A 25,862-nucleotide genomic window follows, 5' to 3' on the forward strand; every position below is an offset into this window, starting at 1 on the left:
GTCAGAGCATGGACCTGGAAGCTGTTACAGCTGCAAAGAGGGACTAACTACATATTAGTGTCTATGTATTTACAATGCAATGTCATCAAAGTCCCCGTTGGTGTAATGGTCAGGTGTCCCAATACTTTTGTCCAAACAGTGTATTTGCATTGCAAAAGTCCAGTGGCTACAAGATAGACATCATGCAAAATAAACATCTTTGTGTACACCGTTCCAATGCGGTTATTGAATTGCTTTTAAGAAGACCATATAAATTAGATGTATTCAGGTCTAGATACAATTTGCATTTCTACCCCTTCGGTTTTGTCTCTGAGGGTGCCTCCAAAGTTTCTGGAACGTCTTTCTCTGTGGGGAAAACACAAAAACAAAAATGTTTTTTTTCTTTTAGCTATTCATATATGTACCTGTCTGACCATCCACTGTCTGTGTGCATGTTTTGTGTATCTTTATTTAAATAGAACTGACAGATGTAATAATTGCTTTATACTTTACGGTATAATAAAGATAAATTATGGGCATTCATATAGAACATTTTGGACTTTGAATTACAATGCGTACGCATACATTAGTAAAGGTGTTCCCTGCCGGGTCTGCCCATGGCTGCTAAATGATGTACATGTGGGAGCAGCAGTAAAGGTACGTAAGTGTGCTATCGGCCACCAGGCTTTACCTGGATTGCAAGATGGCCGGTCCAGGCCCGGAACCTGCCCTGTACAACTTCTGATTCTACAACTTCTGCAAAAGTGCTGAAATTTCCTTAGGATTTGCCCATTTGTTGCCACATTTTGATGCTCCTTGATGAGGTAAAGTGGGAAGGGACTGCTTGTAGTAGAGTATATATATTTATATATATATATAACAAAAACTAGAGCTGGTCTCAGTGATGGCTATGGATATGGCTGATGGGTCCAACAACCTGTGGGAGTTTTACCTTTCTTTTCCACTCTGGCCAATCAGCATTTACAAGGGGAAATGACAAGCATTAGAGATATAAATGTGCTGGTGCCATTTTAACTTGTCAGTTACAGATTGATGAGAGTTGGAGTGTGACAGTCAGCAGGGGCTGAGATTGATGCTCATTGCTCATATACAATACTGGAAGTTTATTAATAAAGTAGCAATAGTTTATTTTAATGCCTAACATTTACTGGTGTGGGGTGAATTGGAGAAGCTGCAGTGTACTACTGTTGTGTATGTATATAATTTATATATACTACTTACAGGGACTGCATCAAAGATCTTTTCCTAAATTATTTTAACCTCTAGTTTTTGGCCAACACACAAAAAAAAAATTGTGACAAAATTAGGCATTTGCACACAGTGTGTTTTCATTTATTAACCCCTTGACAATAATTGATGTTTCTGGGAATGTGCCAGGCATGTCATGACTTTAAACGGGTATAGAAAGCACAATGTGGAGGCATTCAGCAACACCTCAATCAGAAGCGGGGCCTTGTAGCCCCTCCCCGGACGTCAATGTCTGCCATATATAATATGGCGATGGAACCTGATTTAAAAGAGCTTAGGAGGCGAGCAACGATCGCCTCCCAAGCTTAAATTGTATTGCTGAAATGCCTTGATAGTGAGGCATTCAGCGACACTGAAAACCCACCACAGGACACACGACGAGAGATTTTGCAGGATGGCGATGCCCTTTTAAATATTAACACGTTTCCTAGAGGATCTCTTCAGACCCTCCTGAAAACTCTGCATCCACCCATGCAAGTCAATGGAGCCCAGCTTACTAACAACAATGTGATTAATAAATAAAAGTAGTTATCTTCCTTTCATACCATCTATTATTTCCTTGTGATTGCTCTGAAGAGCAACTACAAGCGCCATCAGTAAATGGCATTGCTGACACTCACAAGATGGCGGTGCCAACTGACACATCAATGAGTTTACAGAAGGTGTATCCAGAGGTAGTTTTTTATGAGCAAGTCCTAAAATTAGTTCTATGTCTTCACAAAAATTGTTGCATGGAAAGAGTTAAAATATTGGCATTTTAAATGCCCATGGGTGTCTAGTTTGATTGGTTAAATTGAATTGGCCGGCTTCAAAAATGTCCCAAATATAGGGTTACCAGATGTCCAAATTCCAAAAAATGCACACTTCACAAAGATGGCTTTTTACCTCCCACATAGCCCAACAAACCCATGCATGGATGGTATCACTGTACTCATGATATGTTACTGAACAGATATTGAGGTGTTGTTTGACAGGGACATATACCAGGAGTGGTAAATTCATACCTGAAGTAAAATGTATGTGAAAAAAACACACAAGAAAATACTACGGCAAATTGTAACAAAGTTAAAATACCAGTATTTGAAATTCCAATGAATTGAGAATTCGCTGGGTTCAAAGATATCCCAAATAGGACATGTGGACATTTGTCAGCCAGCACAAGGTATGTGTGTGTTTGACTGTATGCTTGTGACTGTGTTTGTCTGTTTGACTGTGTGTGTAATGTCTGGTAATGGAGGAGTTAATTATTTGAATCTACTCATGTCTGTTATGATTGTATGTATATTTTTAAATCTGAAATCAACATAGTTTACTTATAATTAATATATAGTAGTATATGTGAATCAGTGTGTATGTGAGATATATATATATATATATACACACACACATATATATATATATACACATATATATATGTGTGTGTAACGAAGACCCGTACTCGGACTGAGTAGCTCTGCCGTAGAGATCTTCCTTGCTGATGAAAGCTTAATTGCTCAAGGGATTAACCCTTCATATTCCCCCAAGCACTAGCCGAGACTTGGTGTAGGGGTAAAACAGAACTCTCTTTATTGAGGACAGCACAGATATATTGTATATACAGCAAACATGATAGGATTAAAGGTATAATCCCATCATCCACCAGACAGCCCGGCGCCGCCATAGAGTTCTATGGCCAGCAGTGCTCACCCGACAAAGAGTCACTACTTCTGGGTGGTCCCAAGAGAGCGGCATCAATCCCGGTTTACCATTGGAGAGCTCAGGGTCTGAAGATGTTATGATTGAAAAAGCGCCGTGATTCGGCGTCGGGACCCTGAGCCACAGCGTCAGAAACATCCCTGGGAATAGTCTGTGAAGTAGCCGGGCCTAAATTCCATAGCCACTGCTGGTAAACCCTGGTCCTAGAGATTGGTAATAAAACCAGGGTTCCCGAACGAGCTCCCTCTCTGTAACCACCACAAGCTTAATGTACCCTCAAATGAGCGACGTGGTGGGGCAAAGGGCGTCCGCAGCGATGCTGTTCCAATTGTCAGTGGGCATCGCCGTGGTTCCTAGCCGCCTCACAGTTCCATGAATTTGTGGCTAGGTCTCGGTCAGGCGCATCTGCAATTCCTGGCTTGCAGAGCCCCCATAGCTGGCTAGTCCATAGGAGTCTGGTTCCATGAGACACGGGTGTGTATGTGAGATATATATAATATAAAATGTATATGTGTATGTGATGGTATGTTTATGGGAATATATATCACCCTTTCTGTGCCCTGCCCTCATGCCCTTCCTTACTCTGGTGGATCATTGTTATTCTTGTTTCTAATATGAGGGAGGTTCAGTCTGTGTGCCAGTGCCTGCCCTGTTCTGCCTCTGCTACTGCAGCTCATTTTCCTTCCTTCCTTTTCTAATTTTGGGAGAAATTCTGTGTCCTGTGCGGTGGGGCTGGATTCCACCTACTCCTAGTGCCCTACTACTACTGCTGATGCCATATCACCTTCCTTACTCTGAGGGGTCATTTTATCAAGCTTGTCCAATTTTCTTGAGAAATAACATACTGCTGTATGTATCAGTTGGTGCAGTGCTGCTGCTCTTCCTTCGACTTGAGATGATGCTGCTGTAGGTGTAAGGTGAGTTCAGAAGGTGTCAGGGTCTTCCTCCTTTTGGAACAATCCCTGAATATCGTTTCTGAATAAAAAAAATGCTCCCGAATTTCATACAAGCCGAACGGCTGTAAAACGAGTTGTTGCCCAAAAAGAAATGCAGCCAAAACGAAAAGAACACTTTGTCCAAATCGATTTTGCTTGCCGTGCACAGGTTTGGTTAGCACTGTTAACATTTTCACAATAAAAACTAAGACGTGCTGTGATATACCAGTGATTTTGCATAGAGTACATGTGCATCATCTGGTAGAAGCGTAAAAGGTTATACTCTTCTGCTTAAGTCATGTGATGTGAAGCTCTGCACTTTTGCATAAAGTACTTCATCCGCTGGACTTATCATAAGCAACAGTAAATTATTTTTACCTATTTTACTGGTGCTATTTCACTTTTTTTTTCAGTACATTACACTATAATGTATTTATTTATTTTTTGCTTTTTTTATTGAAGAGTCACAATACAATTATAAGAAGAAATTACATTGAAAGAAAGAGAAAAGAAAAAAAAGGCAACAAAAGAAATGTCTAAGAATTTGTAGCAGGGATACTGCAATGGTGTGCTATATTTAATTTTAGGATATCCTAGCTAGCCAATTTTCTGTACTAGAATTTGTATAATTTTCCTGTTTGAATATACCTACTGCAGGGCTCGACAAATCCCAGGTGCAAGGTCGCCATCTTACATCCACAAAAAAATGCCCCCGCGTCACCACGCGGGGGCGCTGCTGTTGCTGTCTGCCCAGGAGTCTGGTCAGACAGCACAGCCACTCAGAGCCCGCCCCCGAGCATGAGATCACTCCCACGGAGTGATCCTGTAGGCTGAAACCGCGATTGCAGGAAAACCTGAAAACCACAGGCAGCTTCAGGAAAGGGGATTCAGTGTTGATTGGGTCCCCACACAAGTGTGGGGACTTGACACAACATCCCCCTGACACAACATCCCCCTGCTGCCTGGTCGTTCATCGCTCGCGATCGCGGCATTTTAGGGGTTAATTCCCGTTTTGTACGGGGCTCTGCTGCTGGTTGCTGGTGGCCAGGCAGGCCACCAACCGCAAAAACGAGCCCCCCCCCACAAGCCCTTTGATGACTCCTGTAGGCATGGAAGCCTACAGCAGTCATCAGAGACTCCCCCCTGCAATGGCTGGTCTATAGACCAGAAATTGTGTCCCAGCTGCCAGAGGCAGCTTCAGGGACAGGGGGAGAGGGTTCTTCGGGCTCTCCACATGAGTGTGGAGACCAGCCCCAACACCCCCCTGCTGCCCGATCGCTCCATGACAGCGACAGTGCAGCGCTAACCCCTTCAATTCCACAATTGTGTACAACACATTCGTGGCATTGCAGGGGTTAACATTTGTCCCCACAACCTTGTGGGGACTAAATATCAGTCAATGCTGTGCTCCAATGGAACATCAGCATTGAAAGCGTTTTAAAAAAAACAGCCCTGACCTGAAAGTCCAGGGTGCTTCCAGGTCAAATGCTGTGAGTTTAGTAAGTGGGCTGATGATCAGATCACTCCTAACCAACTGTTAGTTTAAGAAAAAATCCTGGCTCCTAACTTTTTTAGCTGGCGCCTAGATTCACAACAAATTTGTCAAGCCCTGACCTACCGTATTTGCTCGATCCTCCTGCCCCCCCCGCCCCACTTACCGGTGCTTCTGAGTCCCCGGGGGCAGTGTGTAGATGTCTACGCGATTGGCGTAGACAACTTACGCTGCAGCCGGAAGGAGGTGTGGCTAGCAGCGGGGGTTGTCTGCATCCATCGCGCAGACCTTCCCCGGCTGTCAGAGATCAGAGTTCTCTGCACCGGTGCGGGAAATTCTCTCTAACAGTATACTCGCATAAATCTTTGTATCAGCATTCATTAACCAGATTGATCGGTAGCTAATCACCTGATCAGGAGGTTTTCCAGGTTTAAGAATAGGAATTATATTTGCATACAGCAACTCTTCTGGTAATTTCTTTTGTTTTGCTTTATCATTAAATGTATTATTTAAGTGTTTTGTAAGGTTTTCTTTAAATGTTTTGTAAAACATGTTGGAGAATCCATCCGGTCCAGGGGTTTAGTTTTTTTAAGAGAATCTATTGCTTGCTTCACTTCCTTTTTTTCCCCCTCTAGGTCTTCATTAGATACACAGTTGAAGTCGCCTCCAATTAGTAAGCTTCCTGTCACGACTGCGGTACTGGCAGTGGATCCACACTGCAGAAATTGGAAAAAGCACCTCCCAGCGGAGATGGAGAGCTCAGCAACCAGCGTAACGGAGATGTACAGCAGAATCAGGAACGTAGATATGCTCAGAAAATACAGGAACAAAAATGTTCAAAATAATAAAATCAGGGGTCAAGCAAAAGAGTAGGCAGGGTCACAAGCAAAGGTCAGCGCAGGCAGCAAACAACGTAGGTCAGGAACAAGCCAGAATCAATAAACAAATAGAAATCAGCAAGTCAAACGCTAGTGAAGGCTATAAGGCACTATCACAGACAAAGGTCTAGTGCCAACTGAGGGTTTAAATATCCCTCCACAAAACTGGATCCTCCTACCCACCTAAGTAAATGTGTCACGTACCTATACCCCGAAACTTGAAAAAGCCGTAACTTCACCCTGAGTGATACCGAATGGGAAGGCCCAAAGGGAACACCAAGGACAGACGAGATATTGAGCAGCCAGAAGGCAGAGTATAGGCAAAATAATATAGGCAGTCTCTGAGGAGTAGATGGCTGTAGCGTAGACAGTGGAGGTAGCACCAGAACTGCAAAACGGAGTGTAGAAATCAAGCCAGGATTTGGTACACGGAGAAGTTAATCAGACAAGCCAGGATTTGGTACACGGAGGAGTTAATCAGAAAAGCCAGGATTCGGTACACGGAGGAGTTAATCAGACAAGCCAGGATTCGGTACACGGAGTAGTAATCAGAGTAGGAGTAAATAGCAGCACATCAGACTCAAAGATCACACAAGGGTAAAGTGCAGCAGACCAGCAGGCCTTTTATTAGGAGTCACGCCCCCGGAACTGCACTGGAGATTGCCCAAGCAGAAACGCCCCCAGTCATCTCCCAGCCTGGGCACGCCCCTCCTATGACTCACATGCAGGTTGCTAGGAGACATGTGGCTAGAAGCAGCTACACAAGGTTTGCTGCTATGCCACAAATGCGAGGAACGGCGTCCGGACAAGGCTTCTCCAGAGAGGTAAGTTGTGACAAGGTGGAGGAGGAAAAAGGATAAATGTCGCTTTAAAAGGGGCGACATGAATATTTATGACGTCGAAGCGTGTGCCCCGTCATGATCCCTTGATCTCTGCGGGGACGCGCGTCTAACAGCAGGACGGACCCGGCAGCGGGGGCCATAGGCTGGACACGCGGGCTGCGCCTCAGCTCCCCTGCTCACGGGACAACGGAGGAGGTAACACTTCCTTGCTTGATTTTCTCTATCTTTGCGAAGAGCTGCCTAATGAATTTGATTGTTGTATCATTGGGAGCATATGTATTTACAATTGTATACCGATTACCCTGAATTTCGCAAACTATAATGATATATCTATCCTGATCATCTATTTCTTGGTATTTCATCTGTATATCTAGTTCTTTAGAGCAACTCCTCTCTTTTTTTGTTCTTGTAATGATGCGGATGATTTAACACTGAATCTAGGAAAAAGTTTAATAAGTCTGTTTTTAGCCAGTGTGTTTCTTGAAGTAGGATTATATTGGCTTTTTCTTTTTTGATATAGTTTAATATGGCTGTTTGTTTGAAGGGCTGTTTAATCCTTGTGTATTAAGTGAAATTAGCTTTATCACTGAGGTTGAAATTATTGGAAATATAGCATTTCATCTTCTCTGTACAAATTTATATAATACAACATTTATAAAAATATTATTTATTCGTATGGATTTCCAATTTTATTTGGGTCACTGATTGGTGTAGGCTGGTTTTTAAATGTTCTGTTGTGACAGTCTGTGTGTCTTTTTTCTTTTGATCTTGATAGGTCAATTAGTGATTAAATAACAGGCTATCATTCTGAGTGAGCATTGTTTGATTATGAATGTAAATAACTGTCTCAATATACCACATTTTATGTACTGCAGTTTCAATGTTATTGACATAATATGAACATATAATACGTAATGTAATTGTACCATAGTATCCACAAAAATGTTTCTTAGCTCTGTACTTAAGTTGACCTCATACTCCATTAATACATATTTAAACATATTATCATTAATTTATAAACATTAGTCAATGTACAAGTGACAGAAAAAGAAAGTTCCGTCAAGCAGATAGCAAAAGGCTGCAAAATCATTATTTCATGATGGACACATATCTCGTTACATTGGATTTACTGTGTATGACTGCATATAGAAGGCTTTGATCATATGCATATGCATTATTAGAGGGCAATGGAGTTTTGTAAAAACTCAGGGGCACACTTTTAGAAACAGGTTTATGATCTCACTGTAAAATTCCATTGGTGATAAGACTACTTTGCACCAATATATAAGCCCCAATATGCTCAACGGCATAGTCTATTGCCTCTGAAAGACATATTTACAGTGCACAGTACATATTCGTTTATGAGAAACATTATATTCATGTAGCATATAATGACTGAACTGCTTATACAGTAGCACAACCTAGGTATAAACATTGTCTTACCCAAATTTGTTTCTAATTTTATATAATACTTTCCATTTATATACTGTATGTATAGAAAAGAAGTGCCACAAATTAAGTGTACTATTACAAGTATAACAGTACAAGAAAATGTTTACCTGGAGAGACGACAGTGCCTGTTGCTAAATATGCAAAAAATAATTGGATTAATTGCACTATTTAAAACAGGTAGGTTCTGAATAATCACCGACGCATAGACTCGTTCTTTGGTGTCAGGAAGCATGTTAAAGTTGTCCAGAATGTCAAATAAAAAGTATGGACTCCAACAAAGTATGAAGGCTGAGGAAACAGACACATTGTTGTACAGTTTCAAAAATATTTATTTCTTTCAGAAAAAAAACATCCAGCAAAAATATCCACTATACATTGAAACAGATTTTTTTCATTTCGTTCTTGGTCCATTTGTTTTCAGACAAATTTTGTTTTCTGCCCTTTCAGTTGGGACAAAATTCAGAGGGCTTTTTCCATTCGGAAACTAAATTTGTTGTCACTAACATTTTAGGACAAATTTAATTTTAATTTAATAACACTAAGTTTGTCTGATTCTTATAAAAACCCTCAGTTTTAAAACATTCACTTTTACTCTAAATATCTCCAAACCAGTTAATCTGATTCAAAAACAGAAAATACTCCACAAGCTATAGATGATAAACGCCATAAACTGTTCTCTGAACAAGAGGTTGAGAACATGTTTTGTGTCTTATTATTGTAAGTGAAAATGCCAGCACAGCATGCCAAAAAATTTCAAATAAAGTCAGTAGGAGATGGTTTGGGGGCATCTGTATTAGGGGTAACCAAACATCTGTATTAATGCTGTAACCAAACAAAAACTGACTAAAAACTAATCTATTCACTGAGAGACAAATGCTTGATTTGGGTATGCTCACAAATAAAAAAAATATTACTTACCAAGAATAACTACAATGCTGTATTTGATAGCTTTCATTTTAGCCTTTGATATGAGCCCTCTGTGACTATAACCGGTACAAAATTTTCCATCTAAAAAAAAAGACATTTATGTTTTTAATAGAAATTCAATTGCAAACAAGAAAACTTTGTTTATTTTGTTACAGGCCTCAGTAAAAGTATTGTCAAGGAGTCAACTATGCATATTGCCTGACTGGCTGGTATGTTTTTTTTTCTTTTCATGCATATAAGCAATAAAATGGATTCTATGTTATACTTAACTTAGCTTAATTTTGGATTTATTAAATATTTGTGATCTTTAATAAATAATTACTAGAATTTAATTCTCCTTTGTTATAATTGTGCTCAGGACTTCATTTATTGAATGTGAGGCGTAACCACATGTATAAAATTGAGATTTGGTAAAGTATCACTTAGGGTAGAGATTAACCTCTTCCATGGGAGAAAAGGTTTGAACCCATCTGAGTTTACATCTTGCGTCAAGTGAGACGTTCCCATCTGAGACTCAGTTAACTCACTGAATTGGGTACTTTGAGTAAAAGTTGCATGAGTGCTAGTGTTCTGAGGTTAGAGAATTTATATATATATGGCCTAAATCAAATCAGCAGTTTTTAATCCAGCTATGGTTGGAATTTCACCATCAATCTAGTAGCAAATTGAAGCCTTCTATAACAGAAGTGGCTGAATTCCTGCTTCCACATCTGATCAATGCAAAAGTAAAGAACCTACTTCATGTGGTATTCTTACACCATCTGCTATCCACTTTTTAAAACAAATTTCAGAGGAAGAAATCAATTCCTAGATTTTGCAAGGCTATCCAGGCCTTGCAAGAAAAATCCCTAGGTTCATATCTGCCGAAAACATCTTTTACTTTTGCTATATATATCGTATTGGCCTGAATATAGGCCGCACTTTTTCCCCCCACTTTAAGTCTTTAAAGTGGGGGTGCGGCCTATATTCGGGGTCTAGCACCCGACGCAGCGGGAAACCGGGCACTCAGCGGGGTTAGGATACAGATCCCCGCAGCAGTGCAGGGGACCTGCATCCCACTGTCTGATACGCTCAGACAGCCTACCCTGCCGGCACTTTCCACGGGGGGAGTGCCGGCACAAGAGGTTGTCTAAGCGCATCGTGCAGACGTTCACCGGCAGCGGCGATGCACGTAAACAGCCTCCGCTGCCGGCACATCTGCACGATGTGCTTTAACAATCTCCCTTGCCGGGAACTCCCACGGGGGGAGTCCCGGCAAGGGAGATTGTTAAAGCACATCGTGCAGACGTGCCGGCAGCGGAGGTTGTTTACCCGCATCGCCGCAGCCGGTGAACGTCCGCACGATGCGTTTTACCCCTGCCCCCAAGATTTACCAGAGCAGACTCCCGACTGTCTTGTGGGGCCGGCGGGGGACATCTACGCAATACGCGTATACAACTTCCGGTGCCGGCACATCCGCTGAGTGCTGGCACCGGAAGTTGTATACGCGTATTGCGTAGATGTCCCCCGCCTGCCCAGCAAGACACCCGGGAGCTCTGGTAAGTCGGGGGGGGGAGGAGGACAATGGCAGCATATCTCGAGGGGGGGGGGGCAGTGGCAGCATATCTCGGGGGGGACGACAGTGGCAGCATATCACGGGGGGGAGGAGGAGGACAGTGGCAGCATATCTCAGGGGGGCAGTGGCAGCATATCTCGGGGGGGAGGACAGTGGCAGCATATCTCGGGGGGGACAGTGGCAGCATATCTCGGGGGGAGGACAGTGGCAGTGTAAGGACTTACCTGCCTCTCCGGTCCCGCGCCGTGGCCGCTCCCGCGACGCTGCCTCCTCGACCGGCATCCCGGGCAGCTAGTACCACCGCTACCCGGTCGGCGTCTTCACCGCGTGGCCGACCACGCGGCAAACAGGTAGCACAGCGCCACCGTGTGGCCAAAAAGTAATATTACATGTTACATACGTAACGTGTTCTTATAACCTCGGGTGACCTCCTTAATGCTAGACACACCTCCACCTGTCCCTATTTAAACCTGGACTTCCTCTTCTGGTTCACCCTTGGTTGGTGTATTTTGCTATTTGCTTGTGCATTGATTGTGACTACTGCTCCGGTTTGACTCGGCTTGTTGACCTCGTTCCTGTCTCCTGATTCAGCTCCTGATTCCTGCTCGTCTGGTATTGATTCGGCTTGTTGACCTCGTCTCTGGATCCTGATTACCTGTCTGACCCGGTTGGTTCTCTGACTTTCTGGTTCCTGTTTGGCCTGGCTACCTCCGCCATCTGGGGTCCTGCCTCATCATACCATTACAGGCAGCATATCTCGGGGGGGGACAGTGGCAGCATATCTCGGGGGGGGCAGAGTGGCAGCATGTCTATTAAAAAAACTTTTTCTTTAAAAAAGCACCAAACTTTTAAGGTGCGGCCTATATACGGGGGTGGCCTATATCCGAGCCAATACGGTACATAGACCCTCGCGATCCCAACGTTCATAGCGACGCTGGATCGCGCATCATCGATGATGTACCTGGTACTTCTCGGTCTGCCAGTGACCTTTGACCAGGAAGTACCAGGTATGTCCCGGTCTTGAAGGGGTTAAAGCATGTAAACAAATAATTTGATAAGATAAAATTTTTTACTATAGAAACATTAGATATTATTTAGTCTTCAGTCTTATAAGGGGAGAGATAAAGCAAAATAGGAGGCTAGGTAAAGAGAAATGGCAGAGATGAGAAAACAAAAAAGATGAGACGATGACAAAGGGGGGATCAATTAAATGGGGGAGATAAAAGAGAAAGCAAAGAGGTACAAAAAAGGAGGAATAAACAGAAGAAGGCGGAGAGATAAACAGGAGGAGGGAAGTAGAAGGGAACATACTATAACAGGGGTGTCCAAGTTTTTTCTGCAGAGGACCACTCCATCCGAACTCATTTTTCACTGTGAGAAAATGGCCTTTAATAAGATATGCAGATTAAAATAAAGTAAATGATACAAAACCTTTACTTTTCCTCTCACTGATTTCTGGGCCTAAAAAGTTTTGTGACTACAAATTCAGGATTCTGGATAAGTAAAAATGAAATTGTTCTATTTATTCTAGGGATGCACTAAAGTGAAAAATCTGGACCAAAACCGAAAATTCAGGATTCACTTAGCCGAAAACGAAAATAACCCCCCACCTTTAAAAATAATAAAAAATCCCACACTAAAAGTAAGTTACACACCAAAATTGTACAAAAAGTGTAATAACAATGTTAATATATATATATATATAAATATATATATATATATATAAAAATATATATATATATATATATATATATATATATATAAAAATATATATATATATATATATATATATAAAAAAATATATATATATATATATATATATATAATGATTGTTAACAGCAATCTCAGGCATACCCAGATTCCAGCATGTACTGGTTGGCTGGGCATGATAGGAGTGTGATTGCTGTCAACAATCATATATAAATTAATATTGTTATTGTATATTTTGTCCAATTTTGGTGTGTTAACCACACTTTTATTAAAAGTAAGTAACACACCACAATTGGACAAAAAAATTCAACAATATGACTTGGCATGATAGGAGTGTGATTGCTGTTAGCAATCACGCTCCTATCATGCTAAGTCAGCCAGTAACCTGGCTAGCTGCCCCCTTGTGTATTGATGCTGCCAGCTGTATGGTGTCTGCACATCACTTACAGCTACCCTGTACCACCCCCCCCACTTACACATCCATGCTATCACACACACTTTAATTCATATACTCATTCATTCACAGATTCAATCACGCATACTCATTCAAACACCCTCCCCCACCCCCTTACCTGCACTGCAGCTCTCTTGATGCCGCTCACAGACTTCAGCAAGGGTCGCAGCCTCCCTCTGCGTTCTCTTGTACTGCACAGAGGAAGCAGGACTGGAGCAGAGTCATGTGATGTCACGTACATTCACCTGACTCTGCTGGGTTCCGCTTCCTCTGTGCAGTACAAAAGACCCTCCCACAGGTACGCACAGCAGGGCTCTTGTGATCCCTGTTGCCCTGGCTGCCGATCTCACGCGGGCCGCATGTTGGACGCCCCTGTTCTATAAGGTGTACATTTTTTTTACAAATCGGTTTAATTTCTAAATTAGATATGATGGGATTGCAACTCTAATGTTGAACAAATAAACCAATAACAGCTAGAAAAGTATATATTTCTGTAAAGTAGACAGCCCAGACTATCCTATCAAGGGTATTTGGGCACTCTCCATGCAGCTATTTCCTGTGCTTTTTTTCACACTTCTTAGTATTCTGTATATTCGTTCAGATGCATTTTCTGATTATGGCAATACCACACATGCATAGTTTTTTGTGGTTTTCTGGATGTTACAAGGCACAAGTTATATCATGCACGATTCCACATTTCACATTTTTCTCATTAGTTTACACATTTTCACATTATCTCATTTGAGCCTGTTTAGGACGCCCCTGATTGTAAATACCCCCACACAAGTATATATTTCTGTAAAGCAGACAACCCAGAGTATCTCATCAGGGGCCTTTGGACATTTTTCATGCAGCAATCACTGCTCTTTTTTCCGCAACACTTCTGTGTTGCTTAGATTTTTTGCACAGGGTTTTTTTACGGCAATTTACCCAGCTGCATCTCCAGATTATGGAAATACCCTACCGCCTTTCTTTTTTCTCCTTCTAGAGGGCCATATCCATCCCTTACATACAGTATCCTATAGGGTAGTATTTTTCATACTTATGGCTTAATGGGTTTGGGACTTGTGAACGGGGGCAGGGGGTTATACCTTTTAGATGTTGTGCTAGGACACAAAGCGATCACGTGCACGGAATTGAGGGGGAGTGGCTGCTACGGATCGCTGGGGACACCCTGCGGTCAATAGCACCCGCCCCTCGCGATCCCAGCATCCATAGCGACGCTGGATCGCGCATCATCAATGAAGTAACTGGTACGTCCCGGTCTGTGGGTGACACCCAACCAGGAAGTACCAGGTATGTCACTGGTACGGAAGGGGTTAAATGTCTGTACAGAGCAAGCAGAAAATTCTGCATCCTTATTGTCCTAATTGTAAAATGTATTTGTATGCAAATGTTTTGCAGTAGTCATTTGCATATTCCTTGCCATAGCATCCTCCTTAATATATATGGAGGAAAAATAGTTATTTAAAGTTTCTGCTTTTTCCCCGTCCTCATTAACTAACACCCCCATCTCTGTTTTTAGTGTACCTACACTTCCCTTTTTAGTTTTTTTTTAGGATTTATGTACTTAAAGAATTTTTTGGGGTTAATTTTGCTCTCTTTGGCTATCCCTCTCTTATTTTCTAGTTTAGCCCATCTAATCACCTTTTTGCATGCATTATATGTTATATAGGATGCCTCTGATTTTTCTGATTTAAATGCTTTAAAAGCCCTTTCTTATTTTTAATTTCTTGGTTTACTTACCCACTAAGCCACATTGGTTTCAATCTGCTTCTTTTATATTTATTACCCAATGGTACATACTGAGAAGCGTACCTTTCTAATATTTCTTTGAAGATACTTCATTTTTCCAGTTTATGCCAGTCAATATGTTGTAAAGCTGCCCTTATGTTATTGAAACTGGCCTTTTTAAAATTATGTTTTAGTATTCCCATGTGCAATTTATTTTTTGAGTTTATTTCAAAAGACACTATATTGTGATCACCATTACCCAAGTGCTCCCCCACTTGAATGTTTGACAGTAGATCAACATTGTTTGTTATGACAAAATCCAGACAAGAATCCTTTCTAGTTGGTGCTTGCACCACTTGTGACATGAAGGTGTCATTTAACAGGTTCAAAAACCTGAATCCCGTTGCAGAACTACTAGTCCCTTTATCCCAATTTATGTCCGGGTAATTAAAATCTCCAATAATTAACGTGTTACCCAGATGTGCAGCTTTCTCAATTTGCTCTAACAGCTGTTCTTCCTCATCAGTATTAACATTAGGTGGTTTATAACATATCCCAACCAGTAGTTGATTTCCTTTTTTTGGACCAAGCTGATATCTACCCATAAAGCTTCCCTTTTTACTTGTCACATTCAAGTTGCTTAATATTAGACTTTAGCTTATTGTTAACATACAAGCATACTCCACCACCCTTCCTGCTTTTTCTGTCCTTCCTAAATAATGTGTAACCATTTAAGTTAACTGCCCAGTCGTGTGTCTCATCCCACCATGTTTCCATTATGCCTATTATATCATATTGCTTAGTGAATGCTATTGCCTCTAGTTCCTCCATTTAGACTCCTTGGATTAGGAAGCATACATTTAATATTATCAAATATTATCTTTTATTTTATGTGAATTTTTATTATTACAAGGAATGAGAAGAAAAAAGGAGGTCAAAATTGAAAAAGGGATATGATATAAATACACATACCATATACACAAAAATAAATATTGCTAAGATTACTCAATGCCACAATATGTATAGATAACAGTTTTGTTTTTAAATATATCATACATAATACAAATAAGCACAATTGAGGTAGATACAGGAAATAAATGCAGTATTTCAATGCTACTAAAGGGTGGTTATTGCATAAGCACTAATCTGCATTTATAAAAGTGCTTCATATTTTATAAACATCAACACAATATTTTATATGTTCTACACTTGGTGTTTTCCACTTGGCCAGTATATACGGATATAAATAAAGGATGCCTCATACTGCCCCTTCCTCAGGGCCGGCCCAAGACTTAATGCCGCCTCGGCTCCATTGTAGGGCCGGCTCTGCCCATCCTGATATGATTTTACAGACATCAGGCTGATAGTAGCACTACCATCGCTTTCTTTTATACTATGTCATTTTCCAAAAATTCATATAATACTTTTGTACTCATTGAATCACCACGTTCAAATGAAATGCACGAAATTATTGTTAACAAAAAAAAAGGTATCCAAAAATAGGTTTCCAACGACACAAACACAACATGTTGTCAGGGGGACAGATAAAATATATTCAGATGTTCTCTAATTTTAAAGTATTTATAGCTATGCAGAATGCACTATATGTGCATGACTGCTTTTGTGAAACACCTGTAATGTGTGGGAGGAAACAACTTTACTTACCAGAACAGTTGGACACTATCACTGCATGTGCTTTACTCTTTGCCCATATGGTTCTTATTACGATGAAGTAAATCACACTTTTATTGAAAAGAAAAATAGAGATAATTAATATATGCATGTTAAAAGTTCCATTTGAACACAATTTCTTCTCCTAGAATTTGAATATGCCTGGTTTATCCTAATTTAAAACACAGATTTTGCACCGTATGTAGGGGTTAACATGACAATTTTGAATTGTGTCTTTATTTAGACATTGAAAATATGTTTTTTGGTTTTCAATTACACTACAAAGTTTGGGTGATATCTTGGTAAATTAAGATCTAGCTTATGTGTGTACTTTTTATTCAAGGTGTAGTTTGGAGATTGTTTGAGTGTGCAGGTTCTCAGTTTATTGCCTAAAGGTAAATTTAACCCCTTAATGACAAGACTGTTTTTTTCTTTTACTTGTAGTACACTTTGGGATAAATGGAGGTCTGATTACAAGAGTAAGATCCAGATCCCCTGCAGCGCTGCAGAGGACTCAGATCCTCCTCTCTGGCAGCCTCTGCTTCGGGCACTTCCTCTGGGGGCTTATATGACGGATTGCTGGCATCACATGACCTTGCGGTGCTGCCAGCACTTCCGCCGGGGCTTCTATGATGGAGCACCGGAAGGTCATGTGATGCCGGCGCTCTGTCATAAAAGCACTGGCGGAAGTACTGGCCACCAGCAGCAGAGGTCTGCATCGCACAGACCTCCACCGGCTGTCCCACTAGACACCAGGGAGTCTGAACACGGGTCACAAGTAAAAGGATGCACTGGTAAGTGGGGAGTTAAGAGTGGCAGGGAGGGGGTTAAGAGTGGCATGGGGGGTTAACAGTGGCATGGGGGCGGGGTTCAATGATTTTCTGGAGGCATATAGGGGTTAAAATGCATGTCAGGGAGGCAGAGTGGCATATATGGGTGTATAAGGCATTTCTGGGGGGCATAGTGGCATATAAGGGGCTATAAGGCATATCTGGGGGACAGATGTGCATAACTAGGGCAGAGTGGCAAATAAAAGGAAATAAAAACAAAAAATATTTTTTTTCAATCATAGATTTTATTAATAGTTTACATGTGAGTTTTATATTCAGGTTTTTCCTAAATTAATATTAACATTTTGGGGGGTTGTCTTATAATTGAGGAAATACGTTATATAAGCAACAGGGGACAATAGTAATATATATCGGCAGCAAGGTCTAATATTAATATATCTAATATTAATATATGCCATTCAGGGACACACTATGAAGCGCATGAGATTACACACATATATATATATATATATATATATATATATATATATATATATATATATATATATATATATATATATATATTAGACATGCATTTTTAACTACGTAAAATACTTATCTTTTTGAAGTAAAGACCTGATTGAAATATGATTTCAAAACAACAGCTGAACTGGCAGTTAGTTTTTTTCTTTAATATTATCCCCTGCTGCCGATATATATTAATATTAGACCCTGCTGCCAATATATATATAAATATTAGAACTTGCTGATGATATATATATATAAATATTAGACCCTGCTGCTGGTATATGTATATAAGTATTAGACCCTGCTGCCAATACATTTTTTATTGAAAAAATTGGACCCTATGCAAGCATTTCCTTGGGCCCCGCTCCATGTTTCCTAGCATGCAATCACTCCCTACGCTACCACACCAAAAAAATATTTGCCACACTGAATCAGAATCAGACATACAAATCCTGTATTTGCAGGTATACAATAATAATGCAAGGAAATGTAGCATTGCAGGCACGGATCAACTGGAAATCACATGTAAACTCAGCACTGAGGGTATAGATCAAATAACACATGGAAACAGTATAGCAGATTTTGATCAACAGAATAATAATAGACTGACGTTTTCTCCTATTTTTTCCACATTTCTTGCACGTATCAGGATTAATATCAGGATTTCCCTTTTTCTGGCACACATAGAAGTTTTTTTTTTGCTGAAGTTCATTCTCTGGGTTTTGGGGCATTGGTGTCTTGTCTTGCCCTAGGTTTCGGGGCATGTTGTTTTCGGTGTCTTTCCATTCCTGGGTTTGGTGCTAATGTTTCAAATGTGTTTTAGTGTCTCAAAACCAACTAGCACACAAATAACTAGACTTGGTTGATGCCAGAGGAGGTCCCTGCAGGCGACCAAAAGGCTCACTCGCACTGCCCTGTAACCCCCTCACGGCGAACCTACGGATTTCCGCTTCCGTCAGCTCCTGCGATGCCGCGAAGATAAGTTAGGCTAGATGGGGAAGGGACCAGGCAGATTAGTAGACGTTTTACCACCGCTATCTTCTCTTCTTCATGTCTTCAGAACGAACACAAAAATGCACTCTTCGTGTTCGTTTTCATGTTTGCCCAAAGACGAATGCACAAGTCTACAAATAACTAACCTTACAGCTTAATAAAATAATAATCATGCTATGATATTTTTTTCTTTGCCCTTTCTGTTATCCCTCTTTATTTAATCCGATATATGAGTGGCTCTTATAGAAACTGAAGTAGAAATAGTGCCCCACACCTTTATATTGTGGGGCATCATTCACAATGGAAGGCTTACACAGACTTTTTTTTAAAGTGTAATAGAATTACTATTATACATCACCAAAACAATTCCATATAAATTCCAAATATAACTCAATTGGAATTATACTATCGCCACCAGGGTCTTAGGTACTAAATATTTAACTTGTAAAATCTGATTCGTACAAACCTTTTACCTTACTTTGTGTGTTCATGTGAATCTTCGATAACAAGGAGACTGAGACAGTCAGTGACAGTCAGTCAGTGACAGTATTAGATTCAACTGAGATTTCTACTACTGCAAGTCTATTGCAGAAAATGTACTGGGGTGGATTGAAGATGCTATGCAATTATAATATTTTTTTATTCACACTGAATATTAGGACATATATAATTTTGTCAAAGAAAATCCGATAAGAAAACCAGAAGAAGTAGAAAGGAAGGTAGATCACATAGAAAAGAGGAAGCTTTAGGAATCAGCAAGCACCTGGACGTACCAAAGTGTCACGAACCGGGGGAGCAGGTCTGATAGGAACCCAGGTGCAGGGGATACGAGGGGCTCTGTCTGTACCCCACGATGCATAATGGCTTGGGGTTGGTACAGACAGGCGCAGGAAATAACACAGGATGTGGATTAAGAGTTGTATTGCATATGATGGTACAATATATATACAAAGAAAGTCTCTTGGCAGGAAGCCGTCTGGTTGGGGCACACACGGCAGGAAGCCCTCTCGTTGGGGCACACAAGGCAGGAAGCCCTCTCGTTGGGGCACACACGGCAGGAAGCCCTCTCGTTGGGGCACACACGGCAGGAAGCCCTCTCGTTGGGGCACACACGGCAGGAAGCCCTCTCGTTGGGGCGCACACGGCAGGAAGCCCTCTCGTTGGGGCGCACACGGCAGGAAGCCCTCTCGTTGGGGCGCACACGGCAGGAAGCCCTCTCGTTGGGGCGCACACGGCAGGAAGCCCTCTCGTTGGGGCGCACACGGCAGGAAGCCCTCTCGTTGGGGCGCACACGGCAGGAAGCCCTCTCGTTGGGGCGCACACGGCAGGAAGCCCACTTGCAGGGCACACGGCAGGAAGCCCACTTGCAGGGCACACGGCAGGAAGCCCACTTGCAGGGCACACGACAGGAAGCCCACTTGCAGGGCACACAACAGGAAGCCCACTTGCAGGGCACACGACAGGAAGCCCACTTGCAGGGCACACGGCAGGTTGCCCACTTGCAGGGCACTCTACTGGGGATTCCACTTAGTGGGGCGCTGGCCGCAACTCGGGAACAAAGCGGGAACAAAGCGGGAAGTCCTCAAACATCAATGTCAAGGCCCAGACTGCAGGGCTGGGCAGGCTTATAAAGGCTGTGATAATCAGGTAGCAAGGTGCACCTGGACATGATAATCAGCCAGAGTGGTTCTGAGTGGCAAGGGCGGCCACTAGTGGTTGAAAACGGACATGACCGCGAAATGATCATGCATGGTCCAGGCAAGCAGGGTGGAATCATGACACGAAGTGTACATTCCCAAGTTCAACTAAAAGATAGTGGTGTATTAAATGCTATATAAGCCATTTGTTTGGACATTCTGTTAGTTGTGAGGTAGTATAATACCTCATGTAATGTGGGTGGATGACAACATTTCCAAGCTTTAGTGATACATGCTTTTACTGTAATTAAAACATGAAAAATTGGCCTTTGAGGGTGACTTGTAATACCTTCTAAAAATGCAGACCAAAATTAAAGGATTTTGAGACAGTTCCACCAAATCTGTATCATTGTGCTAACTTGCCCACACATTTATATTCTACTTCCTGGGTATATTTTAGACAGCTTTGAAGGAACCAGATACCACCTATACATCACTTTCCTGCATGTTTTAAAATGGGATACATTTTTGGAAACTCCATGCATCTGTGATTTCAAACATGATCCCAAATTCACTGTTGAGCCATAAAAGATAGCTTAGAATTAGTGGTTGAGCTTGTCACCGGTGCACCCCACTCAAAGCATGCACGTGACTTGAGTGTGCTTTCCCTACTCTAAATATGCACAAAAAAGACATTATTATTAATCTGTGGTTTATTATTAATGTATGTTTTGGATATGACCCTGGAAGAAATGGTCTTCTGACTGCTATTAGTCACTTAGCATATGGCGTATGGTAGATTAGTCAGCCAGTTTACATTGAAGCTAGAGGCAACTAGTCTGTAACATTTCACACCTTGTAGAGGGCATTGGTTGGAGTTACAGCTTTAAAAGAGGAATTCATGTTGTAAAACCTTATGGCACCACATTCCTATACAATCCACTTAACTGTTTAAGATCTAGGAATGATAGTAGGTTTGCTCTTACAGAGATGCTGTCCTGCTTGGATTATGCCTTTTGACATCAGTTTAGGAGTGAGGTGCTCAGCATGCAATAGTGGAATACTGATAGACGCGTGGCATCTATAAACAATGTAGCAGGGCTGAGCAGCCATCTGAGGAGAGCCATAGCAGATCTGCTAGGGAATGTGGTTTAGTTTATTGTGATTCCAGGTCAGTCCATGCAATCGAATTGGGGCTGGAGAAGTATAAAAGTGGCCAAGTTAGCAACTATAAGTATGAGCAAGTATGTCTGATTAAGGGAATGAATGAGTATCTGTACATTAATGAGTATATGAGTGTCTGTGGCATAGGGAGCCTGTAATCATCTCTCCTATATGATTGCTGTTAGACATTATATATATATATATATATATATATATATATATATATGATATTGTTATTGATTTTTTTTGGTGTGTTAACCATTTTTATTAAAAGTAAGTAACACTAAAATTGGACAAAAAAATGCTAGAACAATATATATATATATATATATATATATATATACACACTGCTCAAAATAATAAAGGGAACACTTAAACAACACAATGTAATTCGAAGTCAATCACACTTCTGTGAAATCACACTGTCCACTCAGGAAGCAACACTTGTGCAAATGGAACAGACAACAGGTGGAAATTATAGGCAATTAGCAAGATACCCCCAATAAAGGAGTGGTTCTGCAGGTGGTGACCACAGACCACTTCTCAGTTCCTATGCTTCCTGGCTGATGTTTTGGTCACTTTTGAATGCTGGTGGTGCTTTCACTCTAGTGGTAGCATGAGACGGAGTCTACAACCCACACAAGTGGCTCAGGTAGTGCAGCTCATCCAGGATGGCACATCAATGCGAGCTGTGGCAAGAAGGTTTGCTGTGTCTGTCAGCGTAGTGTCCAGAGCATGGAGGCGCTACCAGGAGACAGGCTAGTACATCAGGAGATGTGGAGGAGGCCGTAGGAGGGCAACAACCCAGCAACAGGACTGCTACCTCCGCCTTTGTGCAAGGAGGAGCACTGCCAGAGCCCGACATGTATGAGGGCCCGACATCCACAGGTGGGGGTTGTGCTTACAGCCCAACACAGTGCAGGACGTTTGGCATTTGCCAGAGAACACCAGGATTGGCATATTCGCCACTGGCGCCCTGTGCTCTTCACAGATGAAAGCAGGTTCACACTGAGCACATGTGACGTGACAGAGTCTGGAGACGCCGTGGAGAACCTTCTGCTGCCTGCAACATCCTCCAGCATGACCGGTTTGGCGGTGGGTCAGTAATGGTGTGGGGTGGCATTTCTTTGGGGGGCCGCACAGCCCTCCATGTGCTTGCCAGAGGTAGCCTGACTGCCATTAGGCACCGAGATGAGATCCTCAGACCCCTTGTGAGACCATATGCTGGTGCGGTTGGCCCTGGGTTCCTCCTAATGCAAGACAATGCTAGACCTCATGTGGCTGGAGTGTGTCAGCAGTTCCTGCAAGAGGAAGGCATTGATGCTATGGACTGGCCCACCCATTCCCCAGACCTGAATCCGATTGAGCATATCTGGGACATCATATCTCGCTCCATCCACCAACGCCACGTTGCACCACACACTGTCCAGGAGTTGGCGGATGCTTTAGTCCAAGTCTGGGAGGACATCCCTCAGGAGACCATCCACAACCTCATCAGGAGCATGCCCAGGCGTTGTATGGAGGTCATACGGGCACGTGGAGGCCACACACACTACTGAGCCTCATTGTGACTTGTTTTAAGGACATTACATCAAAGTTGGATCAGCCTGTAGTGTGGTTTTGCATTTTGATTTTGAGTGTGACTCCATATCCAGACCTCCATGGGTTGATAAATTTGATTTCCATTGAAAGTTTTTGTATGATTTTGTTGTCAGCACATTCAACTATGTGAAGACGAAAGTATGTCATACGATTAGTTCATTCATTCAGATCTAGGATAATATATATATGTATATATATATATTACATAATATATATATATATATATATATATATATATATATATATATATATATATATATATAATATATATATATATAACAGCAATCACACTCCTATCATGCCCAGGTTCTAGCATGTACTGGTTGCCTGGGCATGATAGCAGCGTGATTGCTGTTAACAATATATACATATTTATTTTTTTTTGGTTTCGGTCCAGAATTTTCATTTCGGTGCAGAGTATTTGGCGGAAGGCACTGCAGTTGTGTCCTTTTATTGATAGATTGTAAAAACATTGCCAATAAATTGGTAATTGATTAGAATTAATGGCATACAGGTTCAATAGAGTATATTTTGCTAATGATGGTACATATTAAAAATAAATATGGTCCTTGGGGGTCACTTAATTTAGATTGTAATAGAAAATGTACTGATTTATGTGTAAGGTTAAACACTCTCCAATTTCTGAGTGTCAGCCATGGAGTGGTATGCATTATGGTAGTATTTGGATTTAAGAGGTGAAGAGTTTGTTTGTGCAAAATGCATTTCCTGTTGCTTGTGGGGAGTATTGAATCCATCCATATTAATGGATAGAATAGTGAGATGCATTAGAAAATAAGTATATAATGCTTGTTAAAATGTTGCGTTGCTTTTGGAACCTGAATCCATAGCCCCCTGCCCCAAGTCTCAGACATGCCCAGGCCCCCAAGATGAGGAGGAGAAAATAAAAAGAAAGTTATACAGAAACAAAATAAAGCACACATCACATTTATATGTTTTGTGGCAATTTGGTTTTGTGTTGGAAACTATATATTTTTTTAATTCTTTTTATTACATTTAAATCAGTAAACAAAAACAGAGATGTACAGCATGTAACAACCATAGTAAGACCCCAAATTTGCTGTCCCCCCACAGGTTCTACATATAATGTTCAAGATCTACTAGTATACAACATTACATCATAGGCAATACAATAAGAAGCAACCCCCCCCACGTTCTATAAAAATCTATTTGTGTGGGATCTTTGTTTTTTTTTTATCTTGATAGTTCTAGATACTACTAACCCCTTAATGTCAGGAGCATTTCATAAAATGCTATTGTAAAGTGATGTGTTATGTGCGGTTTCAATAATTTAGAGAATTCAGCTGGATACCTGGGACCAGGTGTGTTTTTGTTGTGTAAGGCAGATGTGGCTGACCGGACCTCAGACCCTGAGCCATCCGCCTCCTGGATATCTCTTTGTGCAAGGTTTGGGAAGGGCTGCCTTTTTAAGTACCTCCAAACTTGATTGAAATCATGAGGTGTGGCAGCATAGAGTCTAGAGAAATGATCCTGAAATGCTTTGATAATAAGTGTGTGTGGGGGGGGGTAGTTTCCAACCTCCCGGGGGAGGGTGTGGTATGTGTAATGCTATGTTTGGGCCTCTTTGGCTTCGCCAAAGCATGTATATTCTAATTGAGATTATGCCTTAACTTGAAAAAAAGGTATCCAGCAGGTGTTTTGTTTGTTGATAGTGATGTTTAGTTTCTTGCATAGGATTATTTGTATAATCTAAGTAAACTGTGTTCATAGCCTCATTTAGGTGTTTGAATTTGTCATTCCAATCCATATCACACTTAGCCTCATAGACTGTTTTACGCAAAGGAGTGAACTCCCTGTGCTTGGCAGTAACTTGCGCTGACTAGTCTTGAAAGATCAATAACCTGTGAGAGATTATCTTTGTATGCAGATAGGATTCTTTCTTTGTCAAGGGAATTTAAGAGATGCATTATCACCGGTAGATGTTTTGCATGGGCGTCTGATCTTTCTTGGCCCTTCCTATGCCTCTCTATGGAATTTGGAAGGTTCAGAGAATCAGCCAGCAACTCATGTAAAGCTTTAAGAAGCTATTGAGGTTGGATATATTTCGGTTAATTAATATGGGTGGTTTTACCAGTAGCTTTCCTCTGTGGCATGGCTATAAATGTATCCATTCCATGATGAAAAGGGTAATGTACGAAAGTGAATCATGTGGTAAGGAATATTAGTTCCAGACTAACTAGGCATGGTTATGCTCAGATTAAAGGCTTAGGTGTTGTGCTGCAGAAAAGGGAGGTGCTATATGCGGGAGGTGTAATTTACAATGTCAACCAGGTCAGCAGCTTCCAATAAACGTTGAAGTTATCGTAAATACTTAGGCGTTGAAGTACTTAACAGCAGTTAGAAAGCAATAAATAGCCTGCAATGGATTTTCCTAAGAAGAATGAAGTGTCTTAACGTAATGCCTCAAAGCAACCACAAGATGGCGGCGAGCATAAGAAAAAACATAGTAAAAGACATCCAAAAAAATTGATATATGATATGCGTTGGCCGTTTGATTGCTGTGCAAATATTGCTGCCCCAGTACGTAGAGATTGTT

At 41.4% G+C, this 25,862-nt stretch overlaps 1 protein-coding gene across 1 annotated transcript; it reads right to left on the reverse strand.

The window, feature by feature from the left end:
* Positions 1-254: 254 nt before the first annotated feature.
* NPSR1 (neuropeptide S receptor 1) lies at positions 255-16,664 on the reverse strand. Its single transcript, XM_053467812.1, has 4 exons — positions 16,588-16,664; positions 9,461-9,550; positions 8,650-8,830; positions 255-345 (listed from the first exon to the last, which is right to left on the reverse strand). The coding sequence occupies exons 2-4, from the start codon at positions 9,495-9,497 to the stop codon at positions 255-257; spliced, it is 309 nt and encodes a 102-aa protein (XP_053323787.1). The 5' UTR covers positions 9,498-9,550; positions 16,588-16,664.
* Between the last annotated feature and the right edge of the window lie 9,198 nt (positions 16,665-25,862).

The sequence above is a fragment of the Spea bombifrons genome, chromosome 5 (genome assembly GCF_027358695.1).
Source record: "Spea bombifrons isolate aSpeBom1 chromosome 5, aSpeBom1.2.pri, whole genome shotgun sequence".
Taxonomy (NCBI): domain Eukaryota; kingdom Metazoa; phylum Chordata; class Amphibia; order Anura; family Pelobatidae; genus Spea; species Spea bombifrons.

Coding starts and splice junctions, on each gene's coding strand:
- NPSR1 (XM_053467812.1), bottom strand. CDS start 9,497: ATGAAAGCTATCAAATACAGCATTGTAGTTATTCTTG. Junction 8,831..9,460: donor CAGCATTGTAGTTATTCTTG/GTAAGTAATATT, acceptor CTGTTTCCTCAG/CCTTCATACTTTGTTGGAGT. Junction 346..8,649: donor AGGCACTGTCGTCTCTCCAG/GTAAACATTTTC, acceptor TTTTCCCCACAG/AGAAAGACGTTCCAGAAACT.